Here is a 22910-nt window from a genome sequence, read left to right as displayed (position 1 = left end):
CCAGAATTTCGAGCTCATATCTTTCCTCAGTGGGAGTGGCTTGTGAGATGCACAGAGGGGATCAGTGGTTCTCAGCGGGGGTGATTTTGCCTCCGAGAGGACATTTGGCAGTGTCCAGAGACATTTTGGTTGTCACAACTGAGAAGAAAATATTGGCATCTAAAGACCAGGAATGTTGCTATATATCTTACAATACATAGGTCCTCCCCAACAAAGAATTATCTGGCCCTAAGTGTCAATAGTGCCATGGTTGAGAAACCATGCCCTTGGATATTTAGAACACGTCACCTGGGGCCACTTAAGCAAGCACTTCAGTGTGATGTGGGTGGTGGCAGTGCATCCCAAGGGGAACCCAGAGTCTGATAGAAAACTGTAGTTTGATGAACTGTTTCAGGAGAAGCAACGTGTTGTAGTTGGGGGAGCACAGATGTGGGTTTGAATCCCAGTATGACATATTGGCTTCAGGACCTGGAACAAATTATGTAACCCTGATCCTTATTTTCCTAATAAAATGGTGATAAAATTATCTACTTCATGGTGTAATTGTGAGGTTTAAATGAGAAAACTGAAATTACTGTTGACACATAGAAGGACATCTAGAGCTTCAATCATGTTAAAATAGAAGATGAAGTATTTACAAGCAAAATATATAATGTGTAAGATACAGTGGAGTCCCATGGCTGGTGTAAAGAATATGAGCCCCTGGGACTTCCCTGGTGGCACAGTGGTTAAGAATCCGCCTGCCAATGCAGGGGACGTGGATTCAAGTCCTGGTCCGGGAAGATCCCACATGCCATGGAGCAACTAAGCCTGTGCGCCACAACTACTGAACCTGCGCTCTAGAGCCCGAGAGCCACAATCACTGAGCCCACGTGCCACAACTACTGAAGACTGTGTGCCTAGAAGCTGTGCTCTGCAACAAGAGAAGCCACCGCAATGAGAAGCCTACGCACCACAACAAAGAGTAGCCCCCGCTCGCCACAACTAGAGAAAGCCCGCGCGCAGCAACGAAGACCCAACGCAGCCTAAAATAAATGAATAAATAATTAAATTTATTTTTTTTAAAAAAAGAATATGACCCCTTAAAGTTCAAAGCACTGGGGGCTATGGCTTCCCCAGAGGGGCATCCTGAACAGTAGTGGGATGTCTTGAAGTGGAGAAGCCCATCCACATCATCCCTGAAAGCTGGCTCCTGGGGAATTCCCTGGCAGTCCAGTGGTTAAGACTCAGTGCTTTCACTGCCCTGGGCCCAGGTTCGATTCCTGGTTGGGGAACTAAGATCTCCGCAGGCCGTGAGGTGCAGCCAAAATAAAAAGAAAGAAAGCTGGCTGCCTGCCTGTGGATGATGTGTGGCACAAGGGGTCCAGGAGCCTGCCTGCCCCCATCACCTGCCTCAAAGGTTTAAGCTCTTTAGCAACTTCACATAAATTACTGAATGGTCTTTTTATATCAGAATATCTTTAAATATATTTGAGATGCAAAAGGAATTCAAAATAGCTATCCTCAGTGATACACTTGGATTAAAAATTAAAGATACTTAAATTTTTTGAGTTATCCCAGACTCTATTCAAAACCTTTAGCTAACCAGAACACATTTGCATTCTATTTTTGTAAAAGAAAGGAATTGGAAATTTATTCTGAAAAGCCTTTCCCCGTCTCCTTTACCTGTATTTATAGTGCTGTACAGTGAGAGTGATGTTTTTTAGGATAAGCAGGATATTGAAAATGGACTTGAAGGTAATTTAATGCAGTGGTTTCCAACTTTTAAACACCAAAGCCCTCCCTTGTGCCCTGTGTTTCAAAAACTTTTGTTTGCCTAACTGCATTTATTAAAGAATAATTCTTTTATTTTTTGCTATTCAAATTCATGTATAACCACTAATCATACTTCTGATTGGTATGACATAACCAGACTTAAGTATTAAAATTCCTGTCCAATTTGTAAACCTGAGTGCCACAGAATAAGATCTACCTGTTAGGGAGGAGCCTACACTGGAACTTTGGGAAAAGAGCCTGAAGGATGAAAATTTACCTTCATGAGACCTTAAAAAGCTAAAGAACTAAACTCAGGACCAAAGCTGAGAGAGCATCAAATCTCTTTGAGGAACAGGGGTGATTGGAACGTGGGTTAAGCGTTGGCTCCATGTAAAGATTTCATAGGAAGCAAGACTGCTACAACCTGGGGAGAGAGAGTGTGTGAATATAGTAGAGGAAGGGAATGTTACCCAATAATCTGCCAATTTAGTCCACTTTTCTTAATTTTTGATGCCCTTACTTAAAGAAGCCACCATCTTCATTTCGTGTTGTTACCACAGCCTCCCTGCTTCCATTTCTGTACAGAGCAGCCTGAATGATCGTTCTTTAGAATAAATCTGATAGTGCCACCCTTCTCCGGACTTCTGCAGTGGTTTCCCACTAACCTGAGCCTGAAGCCCAGTCCTTAGCGGGGACACATGTCCTGATCTGGCCCCATTCACCCACTCCTTCGATAAATATTTATTGAGCTTCTAACATACCACAAGCACTGGGGGGTATGAAGAGCAGAAACAGACAACAGTCTCTGTCCTGGAGCTTATTTATAATAGCAGAGGAGAGATTAATTAGGATCTTTTTTTTTTTTTTTTTTTTTGCGGTACGCGGGCCTCTCACCGTTGTGGCCTCTCCCGTTGGGGAGAGCACAGGCTCCGGACGCGCAGGCTCAGCGGCCATGGCTCACGGGCCTAGCCGCTCCGCGGCATGTGGGATCTTCCCGGACCCGGGCACGAACCCGTGTCCCCTGCATCGGCAGGCGGGCTCTCCACCACTGCGCCACCAGGGAAGCCCTAATTAGAATCTTAAGTTAAATTACAACCATTGGAACTGGCACAAAGGAGAGGCATGATACTGCAGTGGGGACCTTTCTGCAAAGTGCTCACCTTTCTAAACCCAAAATTTACCCCTGAACTATCTGCAGTTCCCCAAGCACCTAGGCACTACCCTCTTGCCTTTCCACGAGCTGTTCCCTCTGCTAGGAGGGCTCTCTCCCTCCTTACCTAGCTCCACTATTTTTTTTGTACTTCCCATGTGTTGGGTACTGTGACAAGGACTTACCACCAATTTCCTCTTGCATTCTTTGGCTCAGTCTTAATTGGTGGGTACTACTGTTATCCCCGTTTTCTACACAGGAAATTAAAGTCAAGAAGGCGACGTAATTTGCCCAGAGACCCGAAACTAGTAAGTGAAGAAACTGGGATTCAAGCCCAGGACTGCCTGACTCCAAAGCCCATTTTCTTAGGCACTGAAGTACTGTCTCCCAGCTCCTTCACGTTCACCTCATTCTCCCCGGTCGCCTTCGCTGACACACACCCAGTCGGAGTTGAGCGCTTCCACCCTGTTCCCACTGGCCACAGCCACCACAACACAGTAATTTTAACTTTCTAGTCACCACACTAGACGGAGCACACCCAAGACAAAGACCGGGTCTACATCTTTGCAAGCTCAGTGACTGGGAAGGAGACTGCAGCTCACGTGGGTGGAAGTGCGGCGTCCCCCCTCCCCGGGCTTGTCTAGGAAGACCGGAGGACTGGACTTGGTGGCCATCCGGTTCTTGCGCCCCGGGGGTGCGGGGCGAGGGGCGGGCTGGCCTGACCCCGAGCCTCCCCTGGCTGGCCGCGGCTCCACCCGTGACAACTTGCTGGTGGGGGTGGGGGGGACACAATGGCCGAAGCGGCGGAGGTAGCATTAAGTGATGGGGACACTGAGGGTTGCGCTGCGGCGAGTCCCCGTAGTGACGGTGCGTGCGGCGCTGGGCTCAGGTCTCTGGCTCCGACGGTCTGGCCCAGCCGCCAGGGCCCCAGTCAGTCACGGTCTCATCCCGTGGTCTCCCGCTTGCAGCCCCAGCCCGCAGCTTTGAGGTCCTCCGGGCGGCCCACGCAGCCCAGGTAGGCAGGATGGCCCTTCCTGGCTCAGCGCCTCCAGGGTTGTTATCTACGGGAGCAGAGACCGTACGGGATGCGGCCAGGCCGGGTGCGCTGCCAGTCCACGCACAAGGCGGTCTCCGCGAGAACCGAGTGCAGGAGAGTGAAGGGGACAAGGTCATGCTGGGTAAGGAGCTTCTTCAGTGACTCCAAGAGTTATTTATGGGGACCTTGTGACCTTCGCAAAACGAAGTTTCTTCTGGGTTGGATGAGGGTCAGGTTGGTGGCTTCTTGGATTTGGAACAAGCATCACAGACCTCTGAATCCCTCTGGGATACAGAACTGTCTCTGTTCCGTTTTGAACTATTATCTAGAAAGTCAGGCTCACTGTGCCAGTGCTCGTCCCTCCCACCCCCACCCCCCAAAAAATGCCTCTAGCAAATAAAATGAGACATCCTGATGCCTTGCGGTAATTCCTGCACTCAACTAAAGTAAGTTAGATTTGGTACAGTAATAAACAGAATTAAAGGTTTCTGAACAGTGATTAACATGACGAAAGTGATGCATAACTAACAGCATTGTCCAGTCTGAACTGAAGCGGGAAAATCTTGGTGTCAAGATCATTAACCAAGTAACAAAATTTAAACTATCCATTATTTATCGAGCGCTAACTCTGCCAGGTGTCATTTTAAGCACTTTACATGTATTTAATCCCCACAAAACCTCTTTTAAATGCTATTACTGTCCACATTTGACAGATGAGGAAACAAAGGCACAGAAACGTTAAGTAACTGAAGGTCACACCGCAAATAAATGGTAGAGGCAGACAAGGCAGCCTATGTCCAGAGCCCATGTTCCTAATGACTATGCTCCAGTCTCTTATGGTAATCTACTGAAATCTGGAAAGCCATGAGTGGTGCCAGGGAGAAATTACGGGAATGGAAAGAATGACATTTTTTTCTGGAAAATTAACTGGACTTCATAGTAAGCGTATTAGTTTCCTAATTACCACAAACTAAGTGGCTTAAAACAACAGAAATTTATTCCCTCACTGTTACGGAGGCTACAAGTCCAAAATCAAACTGTTGGCTGGGCCATGCTCCCTCTGAAGCCTCTAGGGAAGGATCCTTTCATGCCTCTTCCAGCTTCTGGTAGCCCTAGGGGTTCCTTGGTTTGTGGCAGCATAATTCTAATATCTGCCTCCATCTTCATATGGTTATCTTACTTCCGGTTCTCTGTCCAAATTTCCCTCTTCTTTTTTTTTTTTTTGCGGTACGCGGGCCTCTCATGGCTGCGGCCTCTCCCGCCGCGGAGCACAGGCTCCGGACGCGCAGGCTCAGCAGCCATGGCTCACGGGCGCAGCCGCTCTGCGGCATGTGGGATCCTCCCAGACCAGGGCACGAACCCGCGTCCCCTGCATCGGCAGGCAGACTCCCAACCACTGCAACACCAGGGAAGCCCTCCCTCTTCTTATAATGACACCAGTCATATTGGATTCAGGGCCCACCCTAATGACATCATCTTAACTTGATTACATCTTCAAAGACCCTATACCCAAATGAGGTCACATCCATAGGTGCCAGGTGGACATGAATTTTAGGGGGACACCATTTAATGCAGCACAGTAGGGAAAAATTATTCAAGAATAATGTAAGATTAGGAGCTTGGGGCAAGGCATTACCAGAGACAAGAATATTAGAAAAACATGTCAGTTTCAGAATTGTAAATTTAGAAATAATCTGGTTTCCAAGAGAAAATATTCACCATTTCATTTGGTTGTGAGATATAGATTTTGTTCAGGAAGTCCAGCTGGCTCTTTAGTTGGGCCTTACGCTCTGATCACCAGATTTCAGGGTCTGGTCCTACACTTTCCAGGTCCAGAAATTTTACTTTGTCAGTGTACCTATCCAGAATTATTCAGGCCAGGGAAATAGACCTACCCAAACCACAAGAAAGTGGTATAAAAAACAGGGGAAAATACAACTGCCTGATCAGAAATTGAGTGGGCTGTCAACACATTTTCTATCTAGGAAAACCTATAGAGGAAGGTAAATTCTAATCAGAAGTTTGCTTAGGGCTTCCCTGGTGGCACAGTGGTTGGGAATCCTCCTGCCAAAGCAGGGGACACGGGTTTGAGCCCTGGTCCAGGAAGATCCCACATGCCACGGAGCAACTAAGCCCATGTGCCACAACTACTGAGCCTGCGCTCTAGAGCCCGCGAGGCACAACTACTGAGCCCGCACGCCACAGCTGCTGAAGCCCATGTGCCTAGAACCCGTGCTCGGCAACAAGAGAAGCCACCCAATGAGAGGCCCACACACCACAACGAAGAGTAGGCCCCACTCGCCGCAACTAGAGAAAAGCCTGCACGCAGCAACAAAGACCCAAGGCAGCCAAAAAAAAAAAAAAGAAAAGAAAAGTTTGCTTAGTGGGCATGGAAACAAAGCAAGGGCATTGTCAGGTAATATTAATGCAGATGTCATCCTGCTCTGATCACTTGGTATATCTACATGCTCTTGGGAGGAGGGCAGGTGTCTACCAAGGGGACAGAGAATATCCCCATGAGCTGGAGTGAGCACCCTCCCCTGAACCAGTGCTGGAGGCACAGGCACATTTTTGCTCTCTGAGTCCCTCTTTTCTAGATGTAGAAACCTAGTGTTTCTTCATGTCAGGTTTAAGATAATTGATTAAGTTCCCCTGTCTTGATTATTATAATCATACTCCATCCAGTGCTCCTCTGAAACCAGGTCCTGGCAACCATGATTGGACTTAGGAATTCCAGGATTTCCTTACCTCTTTGAGTTATTTCTGCATGTGGGTAATTTCAGCCATTATATGTTGATACTTGCTGGTTTATTATTAAAGAGTAATCTCTTCCAAGTTCTATTGGCATCTTTACTTTGCTCCTTTGAAGGGATAGCAAGCCCACCCATCCTTCCTTTACCTCCACTACTCTCTATACTTCCCCACAGACTTATGTAATCCAGCACAGTGCTGTGTTCTTACTGGGCCCAGAGACAGCCTCTGCATTTAAAGTGGTGCTTTGAGGCAATTACTTTTCAGTCCTTCATGGTTGACAGTTGAGATAAAACTACTTGCCATTCTTCTCCCTATTTATTGGGTATATCCACTAAATGGCCAAGAAGATGAAACTGTAACTAAGGGTCTCACCTCTCAGGCAAAAATATGTCATAAACAACTCTTGAAGTATCAAGGCTGCTCACCATGATCCATCTAACTGCCCTTCTCACCTCCAGAGGTGGGCTCCCAGCAACTGTGTGATACCCCCTAGCCCCTACCACCACTGATTACAGTCAAAGTCAACACTTGACCTAAACTGGGATAACTGATTCTCTTTTCTAAGATTTTGGAAGTGGAACTAAAGAAATCTAGTTAATACAGGGCTGGTCTTTTGCATAAAGGAAATTTTACGATCCAGGAGCTAAGGTACTAAAGGAAAAAGACAGTTTGCCGAGAGAATGATGTGGACTCAAAGTCTGATTCAGTAGCTCTCCTGTGTGTTTCTGACAATCAGCCAAGTTTGGGAACTGCTTTTATAGACCATAGAGACCAAAGTTAGGTTTAGAAGCCTTTCTCTTTCCCAGATTATAACACCATTTTTGAGAATCTAGAAGCTTAACCCAATCATAGAAATGTTTTACTTTGAACATTTGTTTCCCCTTCTAAGAATTTCTTTTCTCCTAGCATAGTGGAGGGAAGCCATATATATGTAACGAATGTGGGAAAGGCCTTAAATCAAAGCTCAGATCTGATTATCCATCACAGCATTTATACTTTTAACTTATGTTTCAGATAATGAAAAGAAAACTGAGAAGGAGGAATGGAAGCTAAAGCAAGAAATTTCTGAAGAAACAGGATCAGGACACCCAGTACAAATACCCCGTGGATCTAAATTGTTAGGACCCAGGGAAACTGAGAACAGCTTGGAGAGGCAACAGGTAAACTCAGCAGAGGCTGGACTGCTACACTCTTCTTTTGAGGAAAAGGGGTTCAGCCAAGTGAGCATTACCCTTAAGAAAGGAAAGCTTGACATTGATAAGAAACTGAGAATTTGTGATCTGACCCCAACCATTACACATCAGTTTCAACAAAGGAAAGAACCTATAGGTGCAAGGCATGTGGCCAGAGCTTCAAACAGAAGTCAGGACTTACTCAGCATCAGAAAATCCATACCGTAAAGAGAAGCTGTTAGTGCAACGAATGCGGAAAGGTCTTCACCAGGAGCTCTAACTTGGTTATATGTCAGAGAATTCACATGGGAAGGAAGCCTTATGTTGGTGGTGACTGAGGCAAAGACTTTAGCTGAGCTCCAATCTTATGTGACATCCACGAATTCATACCAAGGAGAATCCCTATGAATGTAATCAGTGTGGAAGAGCTTTCAGGGGAAGCTCAAACCTTATCCTGCACCAGAGAATTCATAGTGGAGGGAAGCCATATGTATGTAATGAATGTGGGAAGGCCTTCAATCAAAGCTCAGATCTTATTATCCATCACAGCATTCACAGTGGAGAGAAACCCTATGAATGTAATGACTGTGGGAAAGCATTCAGTCAGAGCTCCCATCTTGTTAACCACCAGAGAATTCATACTGGGGAGAAACCCTATGAATGCAGCGAATGTGGAAAAGCCCTCCGGCAGAGTTCCCTTCTTATTCAGCATCAAAGAATCCATAGTGGAGAGAAACCCTACAAATGCCCTGAATGTGGGAAAGCCTTCTGTGGGTGCACAGTTTCTCTTAAACATCAGAGACTTCATATTGGAGAAAAACTTGAATATGAGAAAGCTTTCAGTTCAGATTCAGAACTTAATGGACAGGAGAGAATTCACAAGGAAAAGAAATCTTATGAATGTAATGAATGTGGAAAAACCTCCCTAGGAAGCTCAGATCTTATTAGATATCAAACAATTCACACTGGAGAAAAACCTTTTGAATGCAGTGAATGTGGAAAGGCCTTCAGCAGGAACTCAGTCCTTATAGAACATCAGAGAATCCATACTGGTGAGAGGCCTTATAAATGCAGTGAATGTGGGAAAGCCTTTAGGGGGAGCTCTCAACTTATTCAGCATCAAAGAATTCACAGAGGAAAGAAACCCTATGAATGCAATGAATGTTGCAAGACTTTTAATCAGAGCTCAGACCTTATTTGACATCACAGGATTCATAGTGGAGAAAAGCCCTATGAATGTAATGAATGTGGAAAAGCCTTCAGATGGAGCTCAGACCTTGTTAGGCATCAGAAAATTCACACTGGAGAGAAAGTTCATGAATGTAATGAGTATGGAGAAACTTTCAGTCAGAGCTCAGGTCTTAGTATCAGAGACACCACACAGAATCCTAGGAAGACAGTAATGATAAAATGTCTATATATATATATATATATATATATTTGTTTTTAAATACTGTTGTGTCTACCTTTAGCCATTGTAACTATAATACTTGGAAAATTCTAAGCTTCTTAAGAGCGATTTTCATCTGATTCAGTTTAGAGTGTTCAGCCTCAGGCTGTGTGCAGATTTGTCCTTCCTAAACACTTTCCACAAAGACCTTGATGGGGTAAGCCTTTAATTACATTTTCACTCCTTACTTTATCATCAGAGGTTCCACACCACAGGGAAATCTTGCAAATGGAAGAACTTGCTTGTAAAGCACCTACATCATCACAAAATTGTGTCCTTGTATGTCTTCTTCAGCAGCACCAGGAATATAATAACTTTTCCTATCTTTTTATCCATAATATGAACTGTACCAAGGGAATATAAGATAGGTGTGATATCCTGAACTCTAGAATGAATGGTTCTTCCTGGGACAGAGTCTAATCCAAAAGTCTGAAAATGGTCCTGATGTTTTCTCATTAGAATAAATGTCAATATATAGAGAAGATTAGGGAGTTTGAGCTTGTTCTTCCATTCCTAGTAAAATCAGATACAGAAGCAGCTAGTTTAATTAGGAAAAGGAAGTGACTAGTAAATCATAGGACAGTTACCTTCTTTCATATAAGGGTAGAAGTTGTGATGAAATCTCTTCTGTAGGATTTTAAAGTATAATGGCACTTTGAAATCTGATATACTGAAATCCAGGTTCTGTCACTTTTTTTTTTTTTTTTTTTGCGGTACGCAGGCCTCTCTCCGTTGTGGCCTCTCCCGTTGCGGAGCACAGGCTCCGGACGCGCAGGCTCAGCGGCCATGGCTCGCGGGCCTAGCCCCTCCGCGGCATGTGGGATCCTCCCGGACCGTGGCACGAAACCGCCTCCCCTGCATTGGCAGGCGGACTCTCAACCACTGCGCCACCAGGGAAGCCCTGTCACTTTTAATCTATGTAATCTTAGGCAATTTTTTTTTTATGTTTCTGAGCCTTGGTTTTCTCATATGTAAAATCAAGATAACAATACCTCCCTTGGGCTATCGTGAAGATTAAATGAGACAGTTTTGTTAAGCATTTAGCAAAGTTCTAGACACATAGTATACAACAAATGATAGATTTTTTATCAGTAGTTCCTATGGGCAGTGATTATCTAAGGCATTTTGAAGGAAAGGAGACAACATTCTCCCAGGCTAAAGCCTTCTGGAAAATTACATGATTCTGCATTTCCTGATCCTACTTGAAGTCAGAAGGGGCTTGGCTTAGTGTAAGTAAATGGTAAGGATTGGGGAAAGTGGGGGTGGGGGGATTTATACAAATTTTCAAGGATGCTGTATCTTTTTTCTTCTTTTATTTTTTTTTTTGTGGTAAGAACACTCAACATGAGATTAACCCTCTTAACAAATTTTTAAGTGTATGACAGTCTTTTAACTATAGGCACAGTGTTGAACAGCAGACCCCTAGAACTTACTTATCTTCCATAACTGAAACTGCACCTGCCAAATAGCAACTCCCTATTTCTCCCTCCCCCCAACCCCTGGCAACCACTATCCTACGCTTTGCTTCTGTGACTTTGACTATTTTCGGTACTTCGTATAAGTGGAATCATGCAGTATTTGTCCTTCTGTAGGATGCTGTATCTTGGAATAATAAAGTTAGCAGTGAATCTGAGAGAAGTTATATAGCACTATAGAGTTGAATTAAGATTTTTCTTGGAGAGGCTAGCGTTAAGCTGAAAGTATTAAGAGGTCAAATCAATAAGTATCTTGCAAATATGATAGTGAACTCTAATTCCTGTAGGTGGCTTAACTGGTTTTGAGACAGTAATAATCAGAGAAAATAAGGAGGTCTCAACTTTTTCACATGATAGAAGGCAACAAACAAAAGTCCAGGACCAGATGGCTTCACAGGCGAATTCTATCAAACGTTTAGAGAAGAATTAACAAAACCCTGATACCAAAACCAGACAAAGATATCAAAGAAAGAAAGGAAGGAAGGAAGGGGGAGGGAGAGAGAGAGAGAAAGAAAGAAGGAAAGGAAGAAAGGAAAGGGAAGGGAAGGAAGAAAGAAAGATGGAAGGGAGCAAATTACATGCCATATCATAAAAGGCAAATTGTAGTGAGTTGGAAAGTCTCTTTTGACCATCTGAACTATTTCAAAGGAGTCAAGGCACTGTTGTATAGTTTAATTTTTGTGTTCTTATAACTCATCGGGTCTCCAGTCCAGTGACCTTTCTATCTATTGTCCCTCCCTGGTTTTTACCCTTTCCTATTAGATACCTCTGTCCAACACTTCAGCCACTCTTTTACCAATATCCTTTTTGCCTCATTCTTCAGTCACGTGTACCTGGCCAAAAGAAAACTACCATGGACAGTCCTAATTGTCCTTTCCTGAGCCTGCACCTGGGTTGAGGAAGAAAATCACAAACCTAGGGAGACATAGGCCTTTGGACACTCAACACTAATACAATTCTAGTCGGCACTCTCTCCCATTGTCTGTAATACCACTTAACACCTGCCCCTCTCTTTGCACATCTAACCACCCACCCACTGCCCTTCTTAGCACGCAATCTCTTCACAAAGAAAGTAGAGACCTTTGCACAGAAACATTTTCAACTTTCTGCTTCCATTCCTTTCCCTCACACATCTCTCATATACTGTAACCAACTTTGCTCCCTTCTTAATAGAACTGCCTTTTCTCATATCTAGGGGGTCATCTTTCTGTCTGTGCTTTCTATCCCACTCCCTCTGGGACCTCACCGCATCCCATTATCCCATCTCCTTCCTGTATCTTCACCTCTCTTCTCCACTGCCCCTTCCCAGATGTGTACAAATATGTTCAAGTATCTTGCGTCCTAAAAACCAAACAAAATTCAACCCCAACCCATTTTTTCCCTATATCATTTCCCTTTGTAGCCAGTTTTTGCAGGATCTTAGTTCCCCAACCAGAGATCAAAACCGCAGTGAAAGCACAGAGTCCTAACCACTGGACCACCAGGGGATTCCCACATTGTCTCCAATTCTTAACTCTCTTCCTCAACCCATTGAGGTCTCTCTCCCAACACACTATCAAATCTGTCTTTACCAAGCACACCAGTGACATTGGTCACTAAATCTCCTCTTGAGCTGGCTCCTTTCCTCCAAACCATTTCTTCCCTGAAGCAGGATGGGTTTGAATGTAGCAGCTGAGGATGTTGAAAATAGAGCAGGTAAATATGTTGATGTCCTTTGGCTGCAGTTAGAGTACAAATAATTTCTCCTTTCAGCTTCTGAATCTCTCATGAAATAAAGATTTGGAGGAAATTTCTCCCTACCTCTGATGCTTATGAGATTAGAAGACCTAAAATTCTGGTCAGTCATGTGACACTATGCCCATGTCTTGTATGGTTGGGCATGAGTTAAGCCTATGGTGAAGAGGGCCTTGAACAGCTGGGGACGAGTTTGGAAGGACTGGTTTCTCTGTCTCTGGAGTTTTATTAGAATCTTGGGTAAAATGATTTTTCCTCATTACCTCTGAAGGGTATCCATGACCATTTTTTGGATGTGTGATCAAGGAGACTGTACCCCCATGTGCTTTCTTTCCTCTTAGCATAAAGAATCTGGATCAGATCTGGCAGCACCTTGAGATCCTGAGAGTGAAAGTGAACTAGGCTTCTCTGAGCCTTGGTCTTCCATTGCTGTTCTACTTGCCTCAGAACTGTTCACCTTTTTAATCCATCATACACACCACTATTTGATTTTCTTGAAATACTGCTTTTATTATCTCACACACAGACATGCTAACTCACATTCAGAAAGTAGCCAGTGGCTGCCCATTACCTAAAGTAAAAGTTCTTGGCTTGGCATTTAGTTTGAGGTCTGGTCTAATTACTGTCCCTAAACAGCTAATGCATTGTCCTGACTCTTATCTCAGGCTCTCCTGATCCCCTGCGGCATTCAGAGTCCCCACCGCTTAAACTAACTTTTTCTTTAAACACAGGCAACGTGTCTGACAGGTTCTGGTACACACTCAATTCTTTAAAGGAAAATGCCTTGTCGCTTTTTTTTTTTTTTACATTGTTCATTGTAAGAAAAATTCAAACACTGAAGCATGACTTGTTTGAATGAACAAACCAAAGTCCTTTGTTTCTCCAGTCTCACAGCTTACAGGAAGCCATTATTACATTGTAAATCTTTTATGCATGTTCTTTTTTCTTCACACTCCCTACACATTTAGCTTTTTTTTTTTGGCGGTACGCGGGCCTCTCACTGTTGTGGCCTCTCCCGTTGCGGAGCACAGGCTCTGGACGCGCAGGCTCAGCGGCCATGGCTCACGGGCCCAGCCGCTCCGCGGCATGTGGGGCACGAACCCGCGTCCCCTGCATCGGCAGGCGGACTCGCAACCGCTGCGCCACCAGGGAAGCCCCACATTTAGCTTTTTGAAAGCAGGGAACTACGTTTTTGTATCCCCTCTCCTCCAACCCAGACCTAGATTTACATATATATTTTTGTTCAATAAATGTTTGAATGAATGTCCGAGTTTATAATTATCTAGTTTTGTGGCAGTTGTTGAAAACTATAGTCATCACAGGAGCACAGTATGTGTAATTTCCTTTCTTTTCTTTCCATTCCAGATGTAACCATAAACTAGTCACTGCAGAAAAAAGTTCAGGTTATATTATATTTTGCTTGCTTGGTCAAAGTATCCATTTATTTCAAATTAAACTTGGTGACTGGTTTCTAGTTGAGTGTTTTTGTTGTTTTGGCTGTGCCACGCAGCTTGTGGGATCTTAGTTCCCTGACTAGAGATCCAACCCGGGCCCGGAAGTGAAAGTGCCAGAGTTCTAACCACTGGACCTCCAGGGAATTCCCTCTAGTTAAGTATTTTAATGATTCCCATTTAAAACTAGGTTGTTTGCCAGAAAGTGGTGCTTCATGTTACATCTAAATGTAATTGCTCTCTAGCACTTTCTTGGGGTCTTCTTACCCACCCCCTGCCACCCCCAGTCAGGGTTGTTTTATATACATTTGGCTGGTGCACACAATTTTGGTAATTTATATTTTGCCAGAAGATCATCCATTTCATCTAGGTTTTCTAATATCCTACCCTAAAGAAATGGTCTCTAATTCTTTTCATCTCTTCTGATTCTATGGTTATGTTCTATTTCTCATTCCCATTCTGGTTAATTTTTCTTTTTCTTAATAAGGCTCTAAACAAGTTTATCGGCCTTATTGCTCATTTCAAAGAAATGAGCATTTGAATTTATCTCTCCTTTTTAATTTTTCCATGTTTTTTTAAAAGTATTTATTTACTTATTTATTTGGCTGCACTGGGTCTTAGTTGCAGCATGGGGGATCTTTTTTTTAGTTGCAGCCTGTGAACTCTTAGTTGCGGCATGTGGGATCTAGTCCCCCTGCATTGGGAGCGCGGAGTCTTAGCCACTGCGCCACCAGGGAAGTCTCCATTAATTAGTTTTTATCTTTACTGATTCACTCTTCTTTGCTTCTTTGGGTTTATTTTACTATGATTTTAAAGTTCTTGGGACTTCCCTGGTGGCACAGTGGTTAAGAATCCGCCTGCCAATGCAGGGGACACGGGTTCGAGCCCTGGTCCGGGAAGATCCCAATGGCTGCAGAGCAACTAAGCCTGTGCGCCACAACTACTGAGCCTGCACTCTAGAGCCCGCGAGACACAGCTACTGAAGCCCGCGCACCTAGAGCCCGTGCTCTGCAACAAGAGAAGCCACCGCAATAAGAAGCCCATGCACTGCAACGAAGAGTAGCCCCCGCTCGCTGCAACTAGAAAAAGCCCGGGAGCAGCAACAAAGACCCAACACAGTCAAAAATTAATTAATTAATTAAAAAAAAAAAAAATTCAGCTTAAGAAAAAAAGTTTCTTAAGGTGACTTAAATTGTTTTATATCTATTTTCATTAACAAGTGAGGTAGTTAAGGTTATACATTTTCAAGCATGGCTGTTGCTAGGTCCTATAGATTTTACCACGAAGTGTTCTGTTTATTGCCTGTCCCTAAACAGCTAATGAATTGTCCAAATTCTTATCTCAGGCTTTCCTGATCCCCCCTGCAGAATTCAAGAGTTTGTAATTTCGCTTTTGATTTCCTCTTTTGATCCAGTTGGATTCTTTTCTTTCTGATTTTTACTAGTTTGCTCAAGTTCTAGTGCATCCTATTTTTTCCCTTGTTACTTTGGACGTTCTACTGTACTTTTCCATTCCCATAATGGTTACCTCCCCTTGAACTCATAATCAGATGCATATTTCTCTCATTATTGGAAAAGAAGATGGCAGTGATTTCCTCTATCAACAAGTCCTTTTTCCCCTACCCCAGTAAACCGCAACCTTACATTTCTTTTTACTCCTCCACAGGAATTGTTTTTTATTTACTAACGGACACGCATAGGCCGGTGGTTGGGAATATTTTCTCCCTGGGGGTAACTTCCTCCTCGGCTGTGACCCTTTAATCAGGTCTGGGAAGATGTAACGAGAAAACAGAACGTAGAGGAGGAAACGCTGCAAAGAGGCCACGCACAGGCTGGAATTTCCCTGCCGTTTAAATCGGCTTGGACGGCCCCTGGGCCTACAACTGAACAGAAAAGCGAGGCCCTCCAGCCATTAAGCCAAAAGGCCCGCTCACGCCGGCCCCGCTCCCCTGTCCAAGGACTGCGATTCCCAGAAGCCCTCCGCGACCGGAGAGGTCGCGGCCGCGGGTGCGCAGGCGCACACCTGCCCCCGCGGGTGGGCTGGAAGCGCGCTACGCAGAAGTGGTCAGATGGGAGCTCCGGGACCTGAGAGGTGAGTCTTAGCGGCGGCGCCCCGGGTGTCGCTCTTCGGCCCACGCTGCTATGGCCAGTCCCGGAAGGCAGCGGCGGTTTCTGCAGTGAGCACACTCCGCAGGCAACCCTGTGAGGAGCCGAGGCCAGACCGCGTGGAACGGGGTCTGGGTCCCCACGGTTCCCGCGCCCGGTTGCACGGATTACGTCACGTGTTGTGGAGGGCGGTGGCTGGCCCGGTGCGCCTCTTCTCTTCTCTGGAGATCCCAGGGGTTAAAGTGAAGGGTGGGGAATTGTAACTGGTATGGAGGACAGCCCCCTCCCCAGGCGATCGGGCGGTCCCCTGCCCAGTGCCGTGCGCAGGAGTTCAGCTGCGGGCTGGCGCCGCTGGAACATCACCCCGAGAAACAGCCTTCTGCGCTCGTCTTCCGTGCTTCCTTTGTCCTCGGCCAGCGCCCCTGTTTGTGTGCCTTTAATGGCCTCTGGGTGCGTCCCACCTCCTTCCCTTTAGATTTTCCTGACGCTGGACACCTTACCCGAGACCACGTCTTGCCCATAGCAGCCGCATCTCAGGACCCTACTACAGATCATGGGCGTTTGAATAAGATTGCCTCATAGGAAATTTAAATATTTCTTTTGTTGTGGCCACTACAGAAACTTGAGAAAGAGTGAGAGGCCATCTGGGAGGAGGCTGCCTCTTCAATACCTCTGAGAGTCAGTCACCTTGCACTGAAACGTTTCTCAGCTCTGAGCTCTGGAAACTTGGGTTTTGCTTAAGACTTGTTTCTTCCAGTGGGATCCCGGAACACTTTTTTTTTTTCCTGCTGTTTTCTCCTGCTATAGCATTTATCTAGTTGTAGAATCTAGTGTAGCAAACTCTTTACATATCTGTCTACCAGATTGTAAGTATCTCAAAGGCAATGACTCTTACTGGAATAAGAATCTGGAGATGAATGGAGAAAAAAGTATTAAAGGGTATAGTACAGGGTTTGGCTCTTGGTAGATTCTGAGTGTGTGTTAATGAATTTAAAAAAAAAAAAAAAGAATGGGGCTTCCCTGGTGGCGCAGTGGTTGAGAGTCCACCTGCCGATGCAGGGGACGCCGGTTCATGCCCCGGTCTGGGAAGATCCCACATGCCGCGGAGCGGCTGGGCCCGTGAGCCATGGCCGCCGAGCCTGCGCATCCGGCGCCTGTGCTCCACGACGGGAGAGGCCACAACAGTGAGAGGCCCACGTACAGCACAAAAAAAAAAAAAAAAAAAAAAAAAGAATGATTTCTACTTATGTTACAGGGTGCCCCTGAAAGACTCCTGCTAGTATGGGCCTTCTACAGAGCCAGTCCAGGCTAGGATGGCTGGATCACTAACAGCAGCTGAAACTCTGGCCCTTCAGGATACACAGGGTCAAGAGAAGATTATGATGATGGAGCCAAAGGAAGAGGAACAGTCTTGGGAGTGTGAGACCAGGCTACATGGGAACCGCTCTCCCAGTCAGGAGATCTTCCGCCAACGCTTCAGGCAGCTCTGCTACCAGGAGACTCCTGGTCCCCGGGAGGCCCTGAGCCGACTAAGGGTGCTCTGCTGTGAGTGGCTAAGGCCTGAGAGGCACACCAAGGAGCAGATCCTGGAGTTGCTCGTGCTGGAACAATTCCTGACCATCCTACCGGAGAAGCTCCAGTCCTGGGTGCGGGGACATCACCCTGAGAGTGGAGAGGAAGCTGTGACTGTGCTGGAGGATTTAGAGAAAGGACTTGATGAACCAGGACTGCAGGTGGGAAGGGGAACATACGATCTGTTGTGGGAGCCAGATCAATGACCTTCAGGCTGGACAGAGGGGCAGCAGTAGGGGGAGTTGCCAAGTTCAAAACTCTTTTGGGCCAGGCAGAGCAGTGAGTGTGTGTTTCTGTGTGTTTTTTCTGCCCTCAAGTCCTGAATAAGACTCTAGCTCCTCTTCCTGCCCCTGTGCTGACTCTGAGGAGGCTCTCCAAAGTCTCCTTGGAAGCTTTGGCTCCACAGAAACCGAGTGGTGCCTGATCATCTCCAGGTCCCAGGCCCGGCACACGGACCTGCACAGGAAGAGCCGTGGGAGGAGAAGGAGCCTGTGGGAGCAGCCCAGGAGAAACCAAGCATCCAGCTCCAGCCTAAGGAGACCCAGCCTTTCCCAGAGCGTGGTGAGGAGCAGGATTCTGTGGGGAGGGAGAGGAGGAGGAGAGGGTATAAAGGGCGCAGAGTAGGTGGTCAAAAGTTGGCTATCCTGGGCTTCCCTGGTGGCGCAGTGGTTGAGAGTCCGCCTGCCGATGCAGGGGACACGGGTTCGTGCCCCGGTCCGGGAGGATCCCACGTGCCGCGGAGCGGCTGGGCCTGTGGGCCATGGCCGCTGAGCCTGCACGTCCGGAGCCTGTGCTCCGCAATGGGAGAGGCCACAGCGGTGAGAGGCCCACGTACCGAAAAAAAAAAAAAAAAAAAAAAAAAAGTTGGCTATCCTCATCTTGCCCTTACTATTCTTACCTCTTAGGTGAGAGACGTAGCCTGTTTCATCACTCACAAAATTAGGAATAACGATAACCTACCTTATGTAGTAGCTGTAAGGATTAAATTTCAATCAGAACCTGGCTGTAAAGCCTCACCAGCATCTCCGGGCTTTAGAGGGCCCTAAAACAGGACCAGAAAATACTTCATTCACTTCCTGTCTCATCATCTCCACTGCCCTGGGCTACAGGCCAGCCTGGAAATCTTTTTCAACTTTCTCATGACTCCCAAAACATACTTTTTAAGCCATAACACACTCCACGTGAGACACAGCCTGTCATCACCTTTATCTACCACCTACCCCCCACCTAAAAGCCCTATTTGATACCCTCTTCCATCTACACTTCTGCCCTTCAGATTCACCATAAAAACTTCCTTTCCGGCCTGCCTTCATCCCCACAAACATCCTCTCCTCCTTCCTACGGCAAACTCTAGAGGGAGAGCCTCAGGACCACACACTGGCATTGCTGAGTGCTGTATAACCTCATGAACGATCGGGAACGTGACATGAATATTTTGCTAATCAAGAAGACTCTATTTAAATACTTCATTTTACACCACAACCCCACCACCATCAGACAAAAGCCTATGAAAATTCAAATTCTTGTTGGCAACAAAATGGGAAAAACTAGAAATGGAGATTAATCTTAGTGTCTGCTCCATAAGTATGTTTTTATTTCCCAGCACTTCCTTGCCTTTCTTGCAGAGTTCTCCTTGTCTCCTTTACTTTTGTTTTGTAAGTCTCTCTTCAAAGCTAACTACTGTTTGACTTTTTTTTTTCAGCAAGCATGTTTCAGATTTCTTTAACCACAAGCATTTAACCTGAAAAAAAATGTATTTTTAAAGTCTTGCATTACCTTATAGCAATTGCTTTTTGTCCTCTTTAGACCACAGAAAGCATTACAATTAAAAGACAAAAAGCGTTAGAGATGTTTTAAAAACCAAAACGCAAAGCACTCTTCTCTTCGTTTTTTAAGGAGCAGGTCAAAGGGAAAGGCAGAAAGCACCAAGAAGGCAGTCGTCCCTTCAGTAAAGGAGCCAGCTGCTTGGGGATCCTTTTCTGTGGCTAGAGATTTGTGGGGCAGGGAATGACGGGGAAGAGGTGAAGGTCACGGAGTCAGGAGGAGCAGGGTCTTTGCGCGTTTAGGAACATCCCTTTTCCCTCAACCTGTGATTCTCATTTTTCCCTTCCCACACAACATCACTCCCCAGTTTCTTGAAAATATTATTTTTGCTCATATTTTTTAAGAGTAAATCCTAAAAAAAGAAGGTCCTGCCTTGAAATTTATTTTTCAAATAACATTTTTGCAGTGTTCCATTAAGGAAAATTTAGAAAAAACAGATAAGGGGGAGGGGGGAGAAAAAAGGAGAAACCTTCTCCCCTATACAATCCCATCACCAGCAGATGACCAGTGTTCATATTTTAATGACTTTCCTTCTGAATTTTGTCGTGTGTGTATATTGAATAATTTTTTAAGCTTTTATTTTCATGCCAGAAATCCTAATCCAAGTATCATTTCTCCATACCTCCAGAACAGGTATATTTACATTTTCCATCAGTTGTTGCAGAAGATGATGCAGAGCCCAAGGACAGAGGGTCATTGCCAGAACCACCCATTACTGACGTGGAATCACAGGTGCTCAGAGAAAAACTCACCACCAGCACCTCTACATTTGAAGCTGCCTCTGAAGTTGAGGCCCCTTTAGAGCAGCAGCAGAGAAATCTCAAAGGGGAAAGGCTGAAGCAGTCCCCCGCTCAGGGGAAAAGCTTCAGGCAGATGGTCATCACCCTTAAGACAACTCCCACAGGGAAGAAAGACCATGAATGCAGTGAATGTGGTAAAGCCTTCATTTATAACTCACACCTTATAATCCACCAGAGAATCCATTCTGGAGAGAAACCCTATAAGTGCAGTGACTGTGGGAAAACTTTCAACCAGAGCTCAAACCTCATTCAGCATCAGAGAATTCATACAGGAGAGAAACCCTACGAATGTCATGTGTGTGGGAAGTCCTTCAGGTGGAGTGCTCACCTTGTTCAACATCAGAGGGTTCATTCAGGGGAGAAGCCCTATGAGTGTAATGAGTGTGGGAAGGCCTTCAGTCAAAGCTCATATCTAAGTCAGCATCTGAGAATCCACAGTGGTGAGAAACCTTTCCTATGTAAAGAATGTGGGAAGGCCTACAGATGGAGTTCTGAGCTTATCAGACATCAGAGAGTTCATGCCAAAAAAGAGCCTTCCCAATGGACTGTGGGTGAGAAAGTCTCCAGACAGAATTGTACCTTTGTCTGATCAGTTTTAGGACTATATTCCATAAAAGTTATAAGCACCTTAAGATTTTTCCTGTGTCTTTCTTGATTTAGGAAAAAATGTTTACCTAGTTCCACCTTCAGCTCATCGCCTCATGCCCTCTGTTTGAGATGACTGTATCAACTAGCATGCCTTTGGCTGCGAGTAACAGCCAAGATGCCGACTTCATTAGGGTTCTGGGCCTGGCACAGAGCAGCTGTGCAGGCAGTGGCCATCCTATATTAGTATTATTGTGAATGGGCCTTTGGTCCTGGCCCTTCCTCAGCCCCATACTGAGCTGCCTCTTGGGACAGGGTCACATCTACAAGTGTCCAGGCATGAGACAGAAACCACACTTGTTCTCTGAGCAGGAAATGTTTAATACAAAGAAGTGCTAGCTAGTAAAGGGGGATTATCTGTTAAAGGAGGTAACGAGATCTTAATATGGGAATAGCAGCATGGGGAACAGCTACTACCTCTAGGACTGAGGGAGAGCATCAGAGGAAGAAGCAGACCTAGGAGAGCCAACCCTCCCCCGCACCCCCAGCCCAAGACTGGACAGGTGAAATTCAGGCCTGACTGGACAGGTGTGGCTGCCCCAGGGGTATGTGCGAGCTGGTCTGTACAGGCTCGCAACAGCCAGTTCTGCACTTCTTTTCGCCAGCCTGCACTGAAATTGGCCATGGTGAGAGTATTCATGCCGTGGAAGTCAGGAAATGCTACAAATCAGGGCTTTTCTTTTTTAACTAGTTGTTAAATATTGACACTGGCTGGTGAAGTTCATCAAGGCTCTGCAGGTCAGAGCAGGAAGCCACTGGTCGAGGTGCCCACAAACTCACCAGAGGACGGGTGCTGCACTCTAAGGACAAGAAGGAAAACTACCAGAAAGACAGGCCCCTTCCTCTTTGCTGTGTCCCTCCAGTGCCCTTTACTGGCAAAGCCTGACACTGTGCCAGCTGGCAAAGGGGAGATGTCGACAGTTCCAGCTCCAGTCTCATAGAGTACGGCAGGGGATGGCAGACTTGGAGTGAGGAGGTGATTATTTGCTAACTGGCCCATGTTATAAGCTCCTTTCCACCTCAGGACCTCTGTCCTCATTCTCCATTCCCTAACTCCATGCTCTCCTCCCAGATAGTTACGTTACATAAGTCACATTTTACTTTGTCTAGATCTCCACTTAAGTGTCACCTCTTGAGAGAGACCTTCCCTGACTCTGAGATACAAGTTTTATTTCTCTCTCACATAAATGTCCAGACATGAGCAGGTGGTCAGCAAACAGCCCACAGGCCAAATCCATCTTGCGGCCTGTTTTTTAAAGCCCACAAGCTAAGAATGGTTTTTACATTTTTTTAAGTGTAAAAAGCAGGAAAGAAGAGTTAAGTGACAGACTGTGGCTCACAAAGCCTAAAATATTTACTTCTGGCCCCTTACGGGAAATTTTTTTCAAGCCCTGGTCTAAGGGACAGCTCAATTTAATTCCACCAGGTACGTCAGGGACCCACCTTGCTCCTCTGTCCCCTGGATTAGGATGTGTTTGTCTGCATGGTTGATGCTGGATCCTCACCGTATCCACATCCCATTTCCCAGGAAGAGTGAAGTAATGGTCTCAAGGACTGGCAATTTCCTTTTCAGCAGGTGTCGCAGAACGGGACCGAATCTTTTGGTGAAGATTCAACTACACAGCCACATCTACCTACCAGGGAGGCTGGAAAACACCTCTAGCAGGGTGACAATTTGCCCAGTTAAAACTGGAGAAGGAGAGAACAAATTTGGGAAGACCATGAGCGTGCTCCACCCCATGGAACATCTCCCCACTTCTGCAGCCTGGTGCTGAGGACTGACTGGCGAAGGAGAGTCCTGGTCCCTGAAAGGGCAGAGCAGGATCTGGGAAGCAGATGATGTGGTCAAGACGTCAAGGGTATGGATTAGAGCTCTGGTCTTGGTGGTGGTCACTCCAGAAATAGCCATCATTTTGACTGCAGCACCCTGTATTCATCACTGAGAAGAGCTGAAACCAGAATATTTTGTAGGCAAAATGTTGACCTG

The 22910-nt window shown here is 45.7% G+C and overlaps 2 protein-coding genes across 2 annotated transcripts; both read left to right on the top strand.

Moving 5' to 3' along the window:
- Positions 1–3696: 3696 nt before the first annotated feature.
- On the top strand, positions 3697–9911 carry LOC116745498 (zinc finger protein 594-like). The gene is made up of 3 exons (XM_032616249.1): positions 3697–3772; positions 3874–4083; positions 8248–9911. The coding sequence occupies exons 1-3, from the start codon at positions 3697–3699 to the stop codon at positions 9066–9068; spliced, it is 1107 nt and encodes a 368-aa protein (XP_032472140.1). The 3' UTR covers positions 9069–9911.
- Positions 3699–20910, top strand: ZNF232 (zinc finger protein 232). The gene is made up of 6 exons (XM_032615254.1): positions 3699–4083; positions 7710–7855; positions 15742–16068; positions 17338–17815; positions 18089–18215; positions 20107–20910. The coding sequence occupies exons 4-6, from the start codon at positions 17396–17398 to the stop codon at positions 20865–20867; spliced, it is 1308 nt and encodes a 435-aa protein (XP_032471145.1). The 5' UTR covers positions 3699–4083; positions 7710–7855; positions 15742–16068; positions 17338–17395; the 3' UTR covers positions 20868–20910.
- The last annotated feature ends 2000 nt before the right edge of the window (positions 20911–22910 follow it).

This window comes from Phocoena sinus, chromosome 20, assembly GCF_008692025.1.
Source record: "Phocoena sinus isolate mPhoSin1 chromosome 20, mPhoSin1.pri, whole genome shotgun sequence".
In the NCBI taxonomy this organism is placed as follows: Eukaryota; Metazoa; Chordata; class Mammalia; order Artiodactyla; family Phocoenidae; genus Phocoena; species Phocoena sinus.
The sequence above is the reverse complement of the archived record's forward strand: the minus strand, read 5'-3'. Positions and strand labels throughout refer to the sequence as shown.